Source organism: Octopus sinensis, linkage group LG10, assembly GCF_006345805.1.
Source record: "Octopus sinensis linkage group LG10, ASM634580v1, whole genome shotgun sequence".
NCBI classification, from domain to species: domain Eukaryota; kingdom Metazoa; phylum Mollusca; class Cephalopoda; order Octopoda; family Octopodidae; genus Octopus; species Octopus sinensis.
This window is the reverse complement of record NC_043006.1, coordinates 11457872-11473168: the sequence shown is the minus strand read 5'-3', so window position 1 is coordinate 11473168 and position 15297 is coordinate 11457872. Positions and strand designations below refer to the sequence as shown.

Genomic DNA, 15297 nt, shown 5'->3' with positions numbered 1-15297 from the left:
TTTTTTCTATGAAAATCCCTATTTTTTAACGATTTTTTTACTGCTGTGTCGCCATTTTTCAGTGTATTTCAACCAGAAAAATGTTCACTTAAAGAGAATAACAAGCTACATAATGCAAAAGTTTTACTTTTCAAAATTTCCAATTCTAAAGGGTCGAAAAGAAAACTAGCCCGAGCAACGCTGGGCTATACTGCTAATTAAATGAAAAAGTAATTCATCAAATAGTGTAAGACTCATCGTCGAGACTGACTGAGGCCCATTATTATTTATGTAATCCAGTGTCCATTTAACCTGTAGTGAAACCCCAGCTGAAACTGAACCATTGCTCTTAGATTTTCCCAAACTAGAAGCACGTGTTAATACATTCCATAAAAGGAAATACGTTGTCTTAAAAGGTATTAGGGTTTATACTAATACGACTCGACCAATCAGCACTGGCTGACATTTAATGGTGGAGGCGGTAAACTTCAAAGAAAGTGTGCGGGTTTTTCTGCTGAATGGCTTGGCCGAAAATTCTAGAAAGATTGTTAACAGCTATAAAAAAGGTTACCAAATTCAGTCTAGCGAAAGAACCACCAGCCGAGTAGAGGAATCTATGTCGCATGTCTCAGTGTGTTCGTATCGCTCCCGCTTCTTTAACTCTTCTCAAGCAACATGTTTATGTCGTACTTGACAAAAAACATCAACTATAACTTGTAGTTTCGAGTAACACGCACTAATTGTTTGCACAAAGATTGTGAAACAGGGATCATTCTCAAATAATTTTCACTTCCTTTTTTGATAATTTCTAGGGCTCTTACTGGTATTGTAACCATCTTGAGATGCTACATTTTTTCGATTTCAATTCGCAAGTGTTTATATACTTTCTGAGCTTCTCAAATGATGATTATTATTATTATTCAGTAGTTTTATTTTTATAGCGTTTTCACTTCACTACCGAGCGCAGCTCTGTGTGCCTTGGGTATGTGCTGTGATTTGTTGTGATACTCTGATGGTTATTGTATGGAAAGTGTTCTGCGTAGGATGTATGCAGTGCCTAGTAGTGCAATTTTCTGTATGTTATATGTGTTTGTAAGTCCTGGTGTTTTTGTTATGTATTTGTCTGAATATTTTTTTATCATGCCTAATGCACCTACTATGATAGGAATTGTTTCTGTTTTTAGATTCCACATTCTGGTTACCTCTATTTCCAGGTCTTTGTATTTTGAAAGTTTCTCCATTTCTTTTAGAGACACGTTGTCATCTGCCGGTATTGATACATCAATTAGAAAGCATTTTATTTCTTCTTGATCTCTGACAACTATATTATTATTATTATTATTATTATTATTATTATTATTATTATTATTATTATTGGGAGAGAGAGAGAGAGCAGTGCATGCCATCAAACTGACACTGGGATAAAATATACGAAGCCCAATATACCCATCATGACTACCCGTCTGATAAGGGTACAGTAGGCACATGCATCATAACTATATGTGCGCGACAAGATGATCTCATATCAAGATAAACAGTGCATGACCTTGCAGGTGGGGCCCAGTTAAAATTTTCTTAAGGTCGAGTAGCTCATCCTGCTCAAAAGGTTCCTGAATAAGGGCTGTTTTGGAATGTTGAACGAAACTGCCATGCTTCCAGAGGTGGATTATTTAAACTGCGAAATATTCCTCTCAACACATGGCTATGATGCTTCCCCACTACTTCTTCTTGTGATCAGAGATGTACATATCGTCAACCACTAAGGGACATGCTCAACTGGTTATGGTCAAACAATTGACAAGCAAATCTGTGGTATTGAGCAGAATATTTGTAGCCCATCTTTTATACCAAGACAAAACAATGTACATGATAACACTTCCAATCAGATAAGATCAGAAGCCATGAGAGCCACTGCCTGGTACTGCTATTATTATTATTATTATTATTATTATTATTATTATTATTATTTGATATTTTGCTATTAGCAATGCAGTAGTTTTCGAAGAAAAGTTTTTTACAATATTTTTGCGATACGTGAAATACCTTAGGAACATGCTTACCCAGAAGCAGGATTTCCAAAGTGAATATTCTTAATCTTTAAAAATATTGTACGATTTTATACTATGTAGCAATATATATATATATATATATATATATATATATATATATATATATGAATGTATGTAATATATGGGTACATTATGTCGCCAGCTGTGTAACCAATATGAAATACAAAAAAAAAATAAGTTAAATACGCAAACAATGAGGGAAAAAAATGGAAAACAGGACAAGTAAACATAGAGAACGACCCTTCATCAGTTGTCGGCTGTCTGTCTACTCCTCATTTCGAGCATTCAACGACATTATGAATCTTCAATGACAGTTGCTCCCATAAATTCCAAAATAAAGTTTAGGATTTACGGAGGGTCAAATTTGAGAAAAAACCCCCAGAAAAGTGGAGACGTACAAGGAAACCGAACGAAAAAAACATGGAGGGGCGTAGACCAGAACGAGAGGAAAATAGTGAATGCCGGGAGAAATATTTTCTTTGAAAAGAGAAACGATAGAAGCGAGAGAAAGAAAACGTCCAATCTTTTGAACGTCTGTGAAGAAAAAGAAAGATGGACGATGGTCACGTGCGAGCAACGAGAGAGATAAAAAGAGAAAGAGCATGATATATATATATATATATATATCTCTTATTATAAAAGGCAGATTTTATCTGCCTCCCTTTGGGAGTTATACAAATCTACAATATAGGATTTCTTCAATTACAATTTACCTAGCATTTTTAAGAGTACAATGCATCGCGTCATGCCAGGTCCAGTTTTTAAAATTTAAACTCCAATTAAGCAAAATTTACAGAAAACTCACATTCTGGTGTGTGTGTCAAATGCTTTTCTTAGTCTGGTTTACACCACACGCAAACGCACACACACAGTGGGCAACGAATAAAATGAAAGTAAATAGCGACAGAGTGATTTGAGGAAGACTAAACTGAAAGTATTTAAACCACTACTCAAAAAATAAAAAAACACAGCAAACAGAAACAAATAAATACATAACCATTTACTCCTCACACAAATTCTTCAATTAGAATTTACCTAAGATTTTTCAGAGTACTTCAGTGGGTGATGCCATAAAAAATTTCTTTCAATTTTACCACCAATTAAGACAAAATTCGAGAAAACTCAATATTTTAACATATCACTCCGAAAGCATTGATGTACATGTGTGCGTGCGTGAGTGTGTGTGTCTTATTCCTCACACACACGCATACACATACATATACAACTACATACAACTACATACACATACAACTACATACAAACACGTGTGTGTTTGTTATTAGTAAAAAAGGCGCCAAAACTCAACTCACTTATCATTCCAACACATTTGCAAAGACACACGGACGGACAGAAAAGGTAAATTGGTTTTTATTTTACTCTGTATATATTTTATTATATAATACTAGCAGTATCGCCCGGCGTTGCTCGGGTTTGTAAGGGAAATAACTATATAAGCATTTTTAGAGAGTTATAGCCAAAAAATAGGAAAAAAATGCATTAAAAATTGAAAAAAAATTAAGGTAATTTTTTTTTTAAATCGTTGACACATCGTAGATATTTTTAGAGAGTTACTTCCCTTATATAATAACGAAAAATATGCATTAAAATGGAAAAATATGATAGTAAATTTTTTTTAAATTGTAGACTCATCGTAGACGCGCGCTAATACCAGAAGGGCTCGATATGAATCACGACTATAAGATACCCGCTTTTGGTTAACTGCACCGCAAAATGTGGGAGTAGTTACGAATCTAAATCGTAGGAGACAGCCACACAACTTCACTCTTATATATAAAGATATAAGCCACGTAGTTATATACACATACTTTGTTATATACACATTCTTAAAAGAAAATGTTATTTTGAACACAACATTTACAAAGAATAAAATATTTTTTGGTTTTTCTTAACCCTTTCGTTACTATATTTCTGACCAAAATACACCCCTTATGTGTTTCAATTAAGTTCTAACGTAATCATAAATTTAGTCTGGTTTCATTAAACAACTATAACTTTTTTATTTATGAATATATTAATCTGATTTTTGGAAGATAATTTAGTGAAATGTTCTCAACCAATTCTATACTATAATTTTTGTCACAAAGTGACTCTAATTGCAGGTAGATACAGGTAAATTCAACAATATATAAAATTATTAAAATTTTGTTCAAACATCGCTATAGAAAATGGGTTATTAGCTAATATTCAATTGGGTATACAACAAAATTTTACGATAGAATTTGTTATTCTGGGTAACTTTCTAATACCCATAATAATATTTATGGCAAAATAGGCCTTAATTTCATTTAAGGTTGTGGGAAATAACAAACTATCGTTTCTTTCGCTTTGTTTAGGTTGAGATCAAATACCACATGCTTTTTTTTTTTCAGTCATAGAGTTAGATTTATGAAGGTCTTCAGTAGAAAATCCTTCGAATTCTGACTCGCTGCTTGATATAATGAAATTCGTATCCATTTTTTGTCAGAATTACAAATTTTGAAAACACAATAGGAACAAATTTCGGGAAAAAATCTCCCATAATTCACGGAATTAAAATTACACTTCGATTTTTGTACAAAACTGTAGTTGAAGTGTTTACGAAGTATAATACGTGTTTTCACGAATGTTCTAAAGAGATTTACTCTGATATTCTCATTTAAATATGAATAGGTAAATTCGGGCGGCTTGGTCACATTAACCAAAATTTTTTTCGGGCGGTTTGGTAACGAAAGGGTTAAACGGATGCATACATTTATTAATAACTATATATAAGTGTCGTCTGTTTTATAATAAACACTGTTTCATACTGCAATTATATATACATATATCTATATATAATATTATATAATAAAATATACAGAGTAAAATAAAAACCAATTTACCTTTTCTGTATTGTTATTCGACCGTCCGTGTGTCTTTGCAAATGTGTTGGAATGATAAGTGAGTTGTGTTTTGGCGCCTTTTTTTACTAATAACAAACACACACGTGTTTGTATGTAGTTGTTTGAAACGTTTGTGTTTGCCACTCTCATATATGTATGTGATGCGTGTGTGTGAGGAATGACACACACACACACTCACGCACGCACACATGTACATCAATGCTTTTATGAGCGTCATAGAGAGAAACAAATATTACATCGCCATAGCCATCGCCATCGCCATAGCCATCGCCATCGCATTCTATTTTCTACCTGTCAACACACAGTGAATTAGTTTCAGTTTATTCATTGCACACTGTGTGTGTGCGTTTGCGTGTGCTGTAAACCAGACTAAGAAAAGCATTTGACACACACACCAGAATGTGAGTTTTCTGTAAATTTTGCTTAATTGGAGTTTAAATTTTAAAAACTGGACCTGGCATGACGCGATGCATTGTACTCTTAAAAATGCTAGGTAAATTGTAATTGAAGAAATCCTATATTGTAGATTTGCATAACTCCCAAAGGGAGGCAGATAAAATCTGCCTTTTATAATAAGAGATTATATATAGACTAGCAGTATCGCTCGGGTTTGTAAGGGAAATAACTATATAAGCATATTTAGAGAGTTATAGCCAAAAAATAGCAAAAAATGCATTAAAAATGGAAAAATATGATGGTAAATTTTTTTTAAATCGTTGACTCATCGTAGACATTTTTAGAGAGTTACTTCCCTTATATAATAGCGAAAAAATGCATTAAAATGGAAAAAAAACGATGGTAATTTTTTTTTAAATCATAGACTCATGTAGACGCTTTCTTAGCCATTTCTGTTTGGTGTCTTCAAGCCATGAAGTCGTTGTTCTAAAAGAACACTGGTCTCCTTGACAACGCATTACGACGTTGATTTCCTTACACTCCCTTCCCCACAGGTGCAGGTGTGAGCGTGGACGCCAACTCCGCCGCCATCGACACACGAAAAATTATGCATTAAAATGGAATAAAAAATGATGTTAAATTATTTTTAAAATCGTAGACTCATCGTAGACGCGCGCTAATATTCAGACGGGCTCGACATGAATCACGACTATAAGCTACCCGAATTTGGTTAAACTGTACCGCAAAATGTGGGAGTAGTTAGGAATCTAAATCGAAGGGGACAGACACTCACACAACTACAGTTTTATATATATAGATATACATAGCGCAGTAGTGGTGAGATATGACAGCAAAGAAGAAAAGCATACATTCACTCTCTGCATGCAATTAGACTCGGAAAGTTCGTGAGGAACCCATTGACCCAATTTGCTGACTTTCCGATAGCACACAGGTGTCAATGAATGGTTGAATGACCAAATCCAAGCTTCTCTGCTAGTTCCTCAACAGTTACGATGATATTTTGTTCCACCAGGGTTTTCAGGATGTCCTTGTCGAGTTCTACAGATCTTTCAGGATGAGGCTCGTCTTCTAGGCTGTAGTTTATGGCTCGGGATTTCTGGAACCACCATTGACACTGCCTTACGCTTATTGTCCAATCCCCATATACTGCATAAATATTTCTTGTACTTTGCACACATTTTATTCTGTTATTCTTTTATATGTTTCAGCCTTGAGGTTGTGGCCATGCTGGATCATGTGTGTGTTGTGTGTGTGTGTGTGTCTATCTGTCTGTATGTATATATGTATATGTATGTGTGTGAACAATAATATTTTCAACAGATGTGTTGCAAATGTATCTGATTGTTCTCAAGCTTCAATACTGTGTGTGTGTGTATGTGTGTGTGTGTATGTATGTATGTATATGTATGTATGTATGTATGTATATGTATGTATGTATGTATGTATGTATGTGTGTATGTATGTGTGTGTGTATGTATGTGTGTGTGTGTGTGTGTGTATGTATGTATGTATGTATGTATGTATGTATGTATGTATGTATGAGTGTATGTTTACTTTATTACTAATTACTCTCTTCCAAGAACATTTTCACTCACTCTTAGCTCTTAGCTTCCCATACATTTTACTCATGTATCTATCATCGTCATAGACAGAATACTTTCACTTTAGTCTTCCTCAAATCACTCTGTCGCTATTTACTTTCATTTTATTCGTTGCCCACTGTGTGTGTGCGTTTGCGTGTGGTGTAAACCAGACTAAGAAAAGCATTTGACACACACACCAGAATGTGAGTTTTCTGTAAATTTTGCTTAATTGGAGTTTAAATTTTAAAAACTGGACCTGGCATGACGCGATGCATTGTACTCTCAAAAATGCTAGGTAAATTGTAATTGAAGAAATCCTATATTGTAGATTTGTATAACTCCCAAAGGGAGGCAGATAAAATCTGCCTTTTATAATAAATAAAATAAAATCTGCCTTTTATAATAAGAGATATATGTATATATAATTGCAGTATGAAACAGTGTTTATGTATAAACAGACGACACTTATATATAGTTACCAAGCCGCCCGAATTTACCTATTCATATTTAAATGAGAATATCAGAGCAAATCTCTTTAGTACATTCGTGAAAACACGTATTATACTTCGTAAACACTTCAACTACAGTTTTGTACAAAAATCGAAGTGTAATTTTAATTCCGTGAATTATGGAGATTTTTTTTCGAAATTTGTTCCTATTGTGTTTTCAAAATTTGTAATTCTGACAAAAAATGGATACGAATTTCATTATATCAAGCAGCGAGTCAGAATTCGAAGGATTTTCTACTGAAGACCTTCATAAATCTAACTCTATGACTGAAAAAAAAAAGCATCTTTATATAAGAGTGAAGTTGTGTGGTGTCTGTCTCCTACGATTTAGATTCCTAACTACTCCCACATTTTGCGGTGCAGTTTAACCAAAAGCGGTATCTTATAGTCGTGATTCATATCGAGCCCTTCTGGGTATTAGCGTGCGTCTACGATGAGTCTACGATTTAAAAAAAATTTACCATCATATTTTTCCATTTTAATGCATTTTTTCGCTTTTATATAAGGGAAGTAACTCTCTAAAAATATCTACGATGTGTCAACGATTAAAAAAAAAATTTACCTTAACTTTTTTTCAATTTTTAATGCATTTTTTTGCTATTTTTTGGCTATAACTCTCTAAAAATGCTTATATAGTTATTTCCCTTACAAACCCGAGCAACGCCGGGCGATACTGCTAGTATATATATATATAAACAGCAAAAATGTCTGTGTGCGTGTCCTTTATACAAATCCACAATTTTTCAGTTAGAGGGCTTGCACTTTCTATGGTCATTCAAAACCGTCCAAGGGTGGTCGTGCACATCTTTACATTTCCCCAGTCACCCTGCAAAGCCATTAAAAAATCAATAGAAGTGACCTTTTTGTGAAGTTTCTATCCAAAACCCAATCAAAATGTCCAAAACTTGATACGCCAATTGAATGCCAGCTAGGTGTATGTGATTGGTCGGAGATTTGGACAGTACTCGCGTGTATGTGCGCACGCATGCAGATGTATATGCATGCACTAACACTATGACCCGGCAAAGCCGGGTCATAGTGTTAGTATATATATATATATATTATATATAATATATATAATATATACATACATATATATATACATAGATGTATGTACACAGACATTATAAGTACATACATATGTATGTATATTTGTGTGTATATATTTATATATATGATTTTTTGATTTTGATTTTTCCAGTTTCAGCTAATGAGCTGTGGCCATGCTGGGGCACCGCCATATATGTATATGTATATATATATATATTTATATACATATATACATACATGTGTGTGTATGCGTGCAAATGAGCAGCTCAAAGGCTCCATCCTTTTTATAATAATCTTATGTCATTTCATCTTGTATGATTGCCAGAAATAAACTTTCCTCCATATTAACTAATTTTACATCTGTAATAACTATATCGTTACATTTATTTCCTTCTAGATCGTTCATCACTGGAAGATTTGCGCTGTGACCAGACGAAATTCTTTTTTAGTAAGTAACAATACCTCTCCATTTGAAACAACCAAAAACGAAGAAAAGAAAATTGTGTTCACGTTAATTGTTTTTCCATGCCTTTTAAGTTATATTGCAAATTAGATTATTTGCTTTTAATCACTGATATCAAATTGAGATATCGGAAATCGCCGGCAGTCTATCCATCAGAAATATAATGACATAAAAGAGATACATGAATTGGCAGACACTTAATGTTGAAGCGTAGTGAAGATAGCATTTTTATTTTTTACAATAAGCAGAATTAATATATTTCAAAGACACAAATTCAATATCCGTATTTTTTGCAGAATAATGAATGGGAATAATTTTCAAAGGAATTTTTGTTCCTTTAGAAACATTTTATAAGTTTAATTTCGCCTTGATCATAGTTAATTCAAAGTAGCGTATTTAAGCGAGGTAAAATGTTCTACTTTAAGCATTCTAGTTCAAAGTATCATATTTAAAATGCTATTTTCAAGCATATAACTCATTTTACATATATTTATTTCTTTATTGCCCACAGGGGGCTGAACATACAGAACAAACAAGGACAGACAAAGGGATTAAGTCGATTACATCGATCCCAGTGCGTAACTGGTACTTATTTAATCGACTCCAAAAGGATGAAGGCAAAGTCGACCTCGGCGGAATTTGAACTCAGAACGTAGCGGCAGACGAAATACCTATTTCTTTACTACCCAACAAGGGGCTAAACACAGAGAGGACAAACAAGGACAGACAAAGGGATTAAGTCGGTCCCAGTGCTTAACTGGTACTTATTTAATCAACCCTGAAAGAATGAAAGGCAAAGTTGACCTCGGGGGAATTTGAAATCAGAACATAAAGACAGACGAAGTACCTATTTCTTTACTACCCACAAGGGGCTAAACACAGAGAGGACAAACAAGGACAGACAAGCGGATTAAGTCGATTATATCGACCCAGTGCGTAACTGGTATTTATTTAATCGACCCCGAAAGGATGAAAGGCAAAGTCGACCTCGGCGGAATTTGAACTCAGAACATAACGGCTACGCATTGCGCCCGGCGTGCTAACGATTCTGCCAGCTCGCTGTCCTCTTATTTTACATATATTACCACGAATAATTACGCTGGCAAAAATATAAATACTTATAAAATGCGTCCATTTCATAATAAAAAAATAAAAAAACGTTTTAATATCATAGAAATGTTAAAACATCGAGGGAGTGTAAAAATATCCTTTTTTAGAACGGTGAATCTTGATGCACAAGGACGTGGTCTAGCACTCTGTTGATTATGATGACGAGCGTTCCAGGTAATCCGATCAACAGAACAGCCTGCTCTTGGAATTAACGTGCAAGTGGCTGAGCACTCCACAGACACGCATACTCTTTACGTAGTTCCCAAACAGCGTTACATAAAATGTGACGAGGCTGGCCCTCTGAAATAGACGTACTACTTTTTTTTTTTGCCAGTTTTGTGGACTGGAGCAACGCAAAATAAGGCTTCTTCCTCAAGGAGACAATGCACCGCCAAGTATCGAACCCACAACCATAAATCACGAGCCGAATACCCTAACCACTTAGCTACACATGCGTGCCGCGCGCACACACATACACACAATCACTCTTACACATCTATCGTATGCATGTGTGTGCGCGTGTCTAAAATATATAGGACATATACGACCTTATAATAAAATAAATAAATGCGCCCTTTTTAAAGCCTGGTTTCCCGGTTTCCATGGCGTATGTGTTCCCCAGCTGGACGGGTCGCCAGTCCATCGCAGCGTTACTCATTTTTGCCAGTTGAGTGGACTGGAGCAACGTGAAATGAAGAGTTTTGCTCAAGAACACAACGCATCGCCCGGTCCAGGAATCGAAACCACAATCTTACATTCATGGTGCTGCCACCCTAACCACTAAGCCACGCACCTCCACATATACGACCTTATAGGGCTATATATTTTAGACACTTTAAAGAAGAGTTTCCCATCAGTTCGCTTTAGTCGCTACAGAGATGACGCTCAGGCCATCTCTAGAGGAGCTCACAGACATATCCTCGGTAGGCTTAGGAAGGGCCTAATTAGCACCTTAGATCAATGGGGCTGAAGATTACAAATTTGATAGACGGAAATGGAGTGGAAGCTCGCTATAATACATACATACATACAGTAGAAGATACTTTCCCAAGGTACCGTGCAGTGGGACTGAACCTGAAATCACGTGGTCGCGAAGCGAGTTTCTCGTGTATTCTTAAGAAAATGTTGTATAAACTTTGATTAACAAGACTGATTTATTTTCGGTGGTATAATGTTTTTGTTTTTGTCTTTTTTCTCTTTTACTTCCAGATTGCTATATCCGACTGTGTGTCTCAGAATTGGTTAGTTGTGCAAAGGAATCAAAAGATTCCAAACGGTCCTTCGATGATTGCAAGAGTGACTACAGAATGTGCGGTTTGAAATGCATGTCGAGCGTGACACCCTTGTCTGAATGAATAAACGGAAAGATTTTGCAGAAGAACACAAATTCCTAACTACTGATCTGATTTTCTAAAGCCAACTCTTTATGAACTGGAGACAAAGTGGAACAAACTTCATCATGTATAGCAATTACAAGAATTATTAAAAATACTTAGATTTAAAGAAATATGTTTCTTTATTGTTATTTTGAATTATTTTGTTCCTTGCTTTGGTTTATTTATTATGTTTGAAAGAAAAAAAAAGCTGAACAATGTTGGAGAGAATCGAACTCGGAATCTTGGGGTTAGTAGCCCGCGCTCTTAACCACTACGCCATATGCCCGTGCGCGTAGTGGTTAAGAGCGCGGGCTACTAACCCTAAGATTCCGAGTTCGATTCCAAGCAGTGACCTGAACAGTAACAACAACAACAATAATAATAATAATAACATCGAAGGAATGAGAACCCAAGTTCGAAATTTCCCCAAGACACCTGATGAAGGCTGGAGAGTATATCAGCCGATACGTTGTGTTAACAACAAACAAGTTGAGGACAAATATCCGTCAAATGTAAATAATTCTCATTTCTTAAACATAGAACAATGTTGGAGAGAAGTTAGGCAGAATACATGTGGTGTCAATAAATGAAAACAGAGTAAAGATATTGCATTACATTACACAGATATTTCAGAAAAGATTAAGGTGGCGAGCAGACAGAATCGTTAGCACACCGGGCAAAATGCTTAGCAGTATTTCATTTGTCTCTACATACTGGATTCAAATTCCACCGAAGTAGACTTTGCTTTTCATCCCTTTTGACTTGTACCAAAATTTGAAACCTATATTTCGGAAAAGATTCACCTTTTCAAATACAAGAAAGAAAACACTCAAAAACACATTTCTGCAAACTCTTTATTGCTGAAAGTCACAGATCAAATCTTGCTGTGGCTTATATTTATGTGGTAGATTTAACTCGTCAACCTGTTTAACACCACCATGTGGACCTCGAGTGCCATTAGTGAAGTACTGTCTGTTGCAAACATTCAGTGGAAGTTTCTTAACCAAGCTCGGAGATCCTGAAAATGGCCATGGGCTCTGCTCTTCCCTGCTGACTACATGATAGAAAATACATATATATTGGGCATTGTCACTGGAGTTGTTTCTTGCTCTCTCTCTCTCTCGTTTTCTTTATTTACTGTATATGAGTAAGTGTGCCTATGCAAGCATCAGTGCATGGAGGCCGACACAGGTGTGTATGAAGGTAGGAATGGGCTTCATAGCCTTCATACCTCCACTTGATCACACTCCTCTCACACGCATTCTTACAGAGTAGGTTCCCGCTACTGCTAGGATGTGAAACTTTTTCACACAGCTCTCCTCATCCATATGCAATACATGACCATACCAGTGCAGTTGTCTCTCTTGCACACCACATCTGATGCTTCTTATGTCCAACTTTTCTCTCAGGGCGCTTACACTCTGTCGTGTATGCACACTGACATTACACATCCATTGGATCATACTGGCTTCATTCCTTGCGAGCTTACGCATGTCCTCAGCAGTCACAGCCCATGTTTCACTGCCATGTAGCATGGCTGTTCGTACACATGCATCATACAGTCTACCTTTTACTCTGAGCGAGAGGCCCTTTGTCACCAGCAGAGGTAGGAGCTCTGTGAACTTTGCCCAGGCTATTCTTATTCTAGCAGTTACACTTTCAGAACATCCACCCCAGCTACTGACTTGGTCACCTATGTAACGGAAGTTATCAACTACTTGTAGTTTTTCCCCCTGGAATGCGATGGAAGCTGTTTTCTGCATATGTTCAGTGTTTATCGCCCCTGAGCATTTGCCACACACAAAACCTATCTTCTTAGTTAGCCTTCCTTTTATATTGCTGCACTTTTTATGTGTCCATAGCTTACACCAGGTACATCTCATGGAGTTTTTACTTACACCTTTCCTACATATCAAGCAGGGCTATCAACCTGAAGGGATTTGTGATTTGTCTGCCTTCCTACTTAAGACTTTGGTTTTTGCTAGATTGACTCTAGGGCCTTCGATTCTAGACCAAACTTCTCTAGTTTTGATAGTGACTCAGCTACTAGACCAAGGTCATCAGCATAGAGAAGCTCCCAGGGGCATCCTGTCTTGAATTCTTCTGTTCTTGCCTGGAGGACTATGATGATAAGAGGGGGCTGAGGATTGATCCTTGGTGGATCCCTACCTGGAATTCTTCACCGTACTCGTTGACAACCCTCACCTTACTGACAGCATCCCTGTACATGGCTTGTACAGCTCTCACTAACCATTCATCTATCGCTAGTTTCCGCACTGACCACCAGATAAGGGATCGAGGGACGCTATCAAAAACTTTCTCCATGTCAACGAAAGCCAGGTTTATCTTTGGCTAGATATTTCTCCTGCAGCTGTCTTACCAGAAATATAGTATCAGTGGTGCTTTTCCCTGGCACAAACCCAAACCGAATCTCGTCTAAATTGACCCTCTCTGTGACTTTCATTACCTAATCCAATAACTTGATAGCTCTGTAATTATTCGTATCTAATGCATCACCTTTACCTTTGTAGCAGTTGACTATGGTGTTGCTACACCAGTCATTGGGTATGGCTCCTTCATGTATCACCTGATTGACTATATGGGTGACTAGACTATAGCCGACACCGCCAGATATCTTAAGCATCTCTGCGGTAATTCCTGATGGGCCAGAGACTTTCCCTGTCTTCATACTCTTAATTGCTTTATCTACCAAGGTACTGTCGATTCAGATAGCTGGTCCCTCTGTTGGGTTGACATTCGGCAGACTCTTTCTCCCATTCATTCTTTTCATTTAGCAACCTTTCATAGTGATGACTCCAAGTCTCTCTCCTTGCAGCCTCATCAAAATGCAAGTGAGCCATCATCCATTCGGACACATTTCTCTCCTACCACATCATGATTCTCTCTCACACACTGTCTTGCAACATGAAACACTCCAAGGTTTTGGTCCTCATGATTTGGTAGACGGAAACTGAAAGAAACCCATTGTATATATGTATATATATATATATATATATATATATATGTGTGTGTGTGTGTGTGTGTTTGTGTGTGTGTGTATGTGTTTGTCCCTCCAGCATTGCTTGACAACCGATGGTCATGGTGTGTTTACGTCTCCGTAACTTAGCGGTTCAGCAAAGGAGACCAATAGAATAAGCAATAGGCTTCCAAAGAATAAGTATGGGGTTGCTCGACTAAAGGTGGTGCTCCAGCATGGCCGCAGTCAAATGACTGAAACAAGTAAAAGAGTAAAGAGTAAATCCACTCACATGACCCAAGACTATAATAGAAGATGCTTGCCCAAAGAGCCACACCGTGGGACTGGATTCAGATTCATGTGGTTGGGAAACAAACTTCTTAACACACAGCCACACCTGTGCCTATATATGTATATATGTGTGTATCTGTGTGAGTGTGTGTGTGTATCTGTGTGCATCAGTGTGTATATATATATATATATACTTTTATGTTCCGGTTTGTTGGACAGTTTTGTCTGACAAACGGGAACTTGAAACTCTGAGTAACAGCTTTTGTTATAGTCCTGCTGCTTTTAAATAAAGCATATTACTCTACCTCTGGTATTTGAGTACTCTTTTTTGCCACCTTGTTTCACATTTATGTGCTTACTCCGGTATATATATATATATATATATATATATATACATACATATCTGTAAATGTAATATGTGACAATCATTTGGTAGCCATGATAAAACTCCAAGTTTCGGATGCTGAGGTGGAAATCCATGGCAGGATAACTGAAGAGATGGCGGCATGGATTTACAGATAAATTCGTCCATTTACATAATATCGAGGTCTCTTTCATTCTTTTGTTGTC

At 36.5% G+C, this 15297-nt stretch overlaps 1 protein-coding gene across 1 annotated transcript in view; it reads left to right on the top strand.

Annotated features, from left to right (window-relative positions):
• Nucleotides 1-11590, top strand: part of LOC115216316 — a 53813-nt gene extending 42223 nt beyond the window's left edge. Inside the window, exons 5-6 of the mRNA XM_029785524.2 lie at nt 8908-8958; nt 11293-11590. Of these exons, the coding sequence (XP_029641384.1) occupies nt 8908-8958; nt 11293-11438 (197 nt within the window). The 3' untranslated portion in view covers nt 11439-11590. The remainder of the gene's footprint in view (nt 1-8907; nt 8959-11292) is intronic.
• Nucleotides 11591-15297: the final 3707 nt, after the last annotated feature.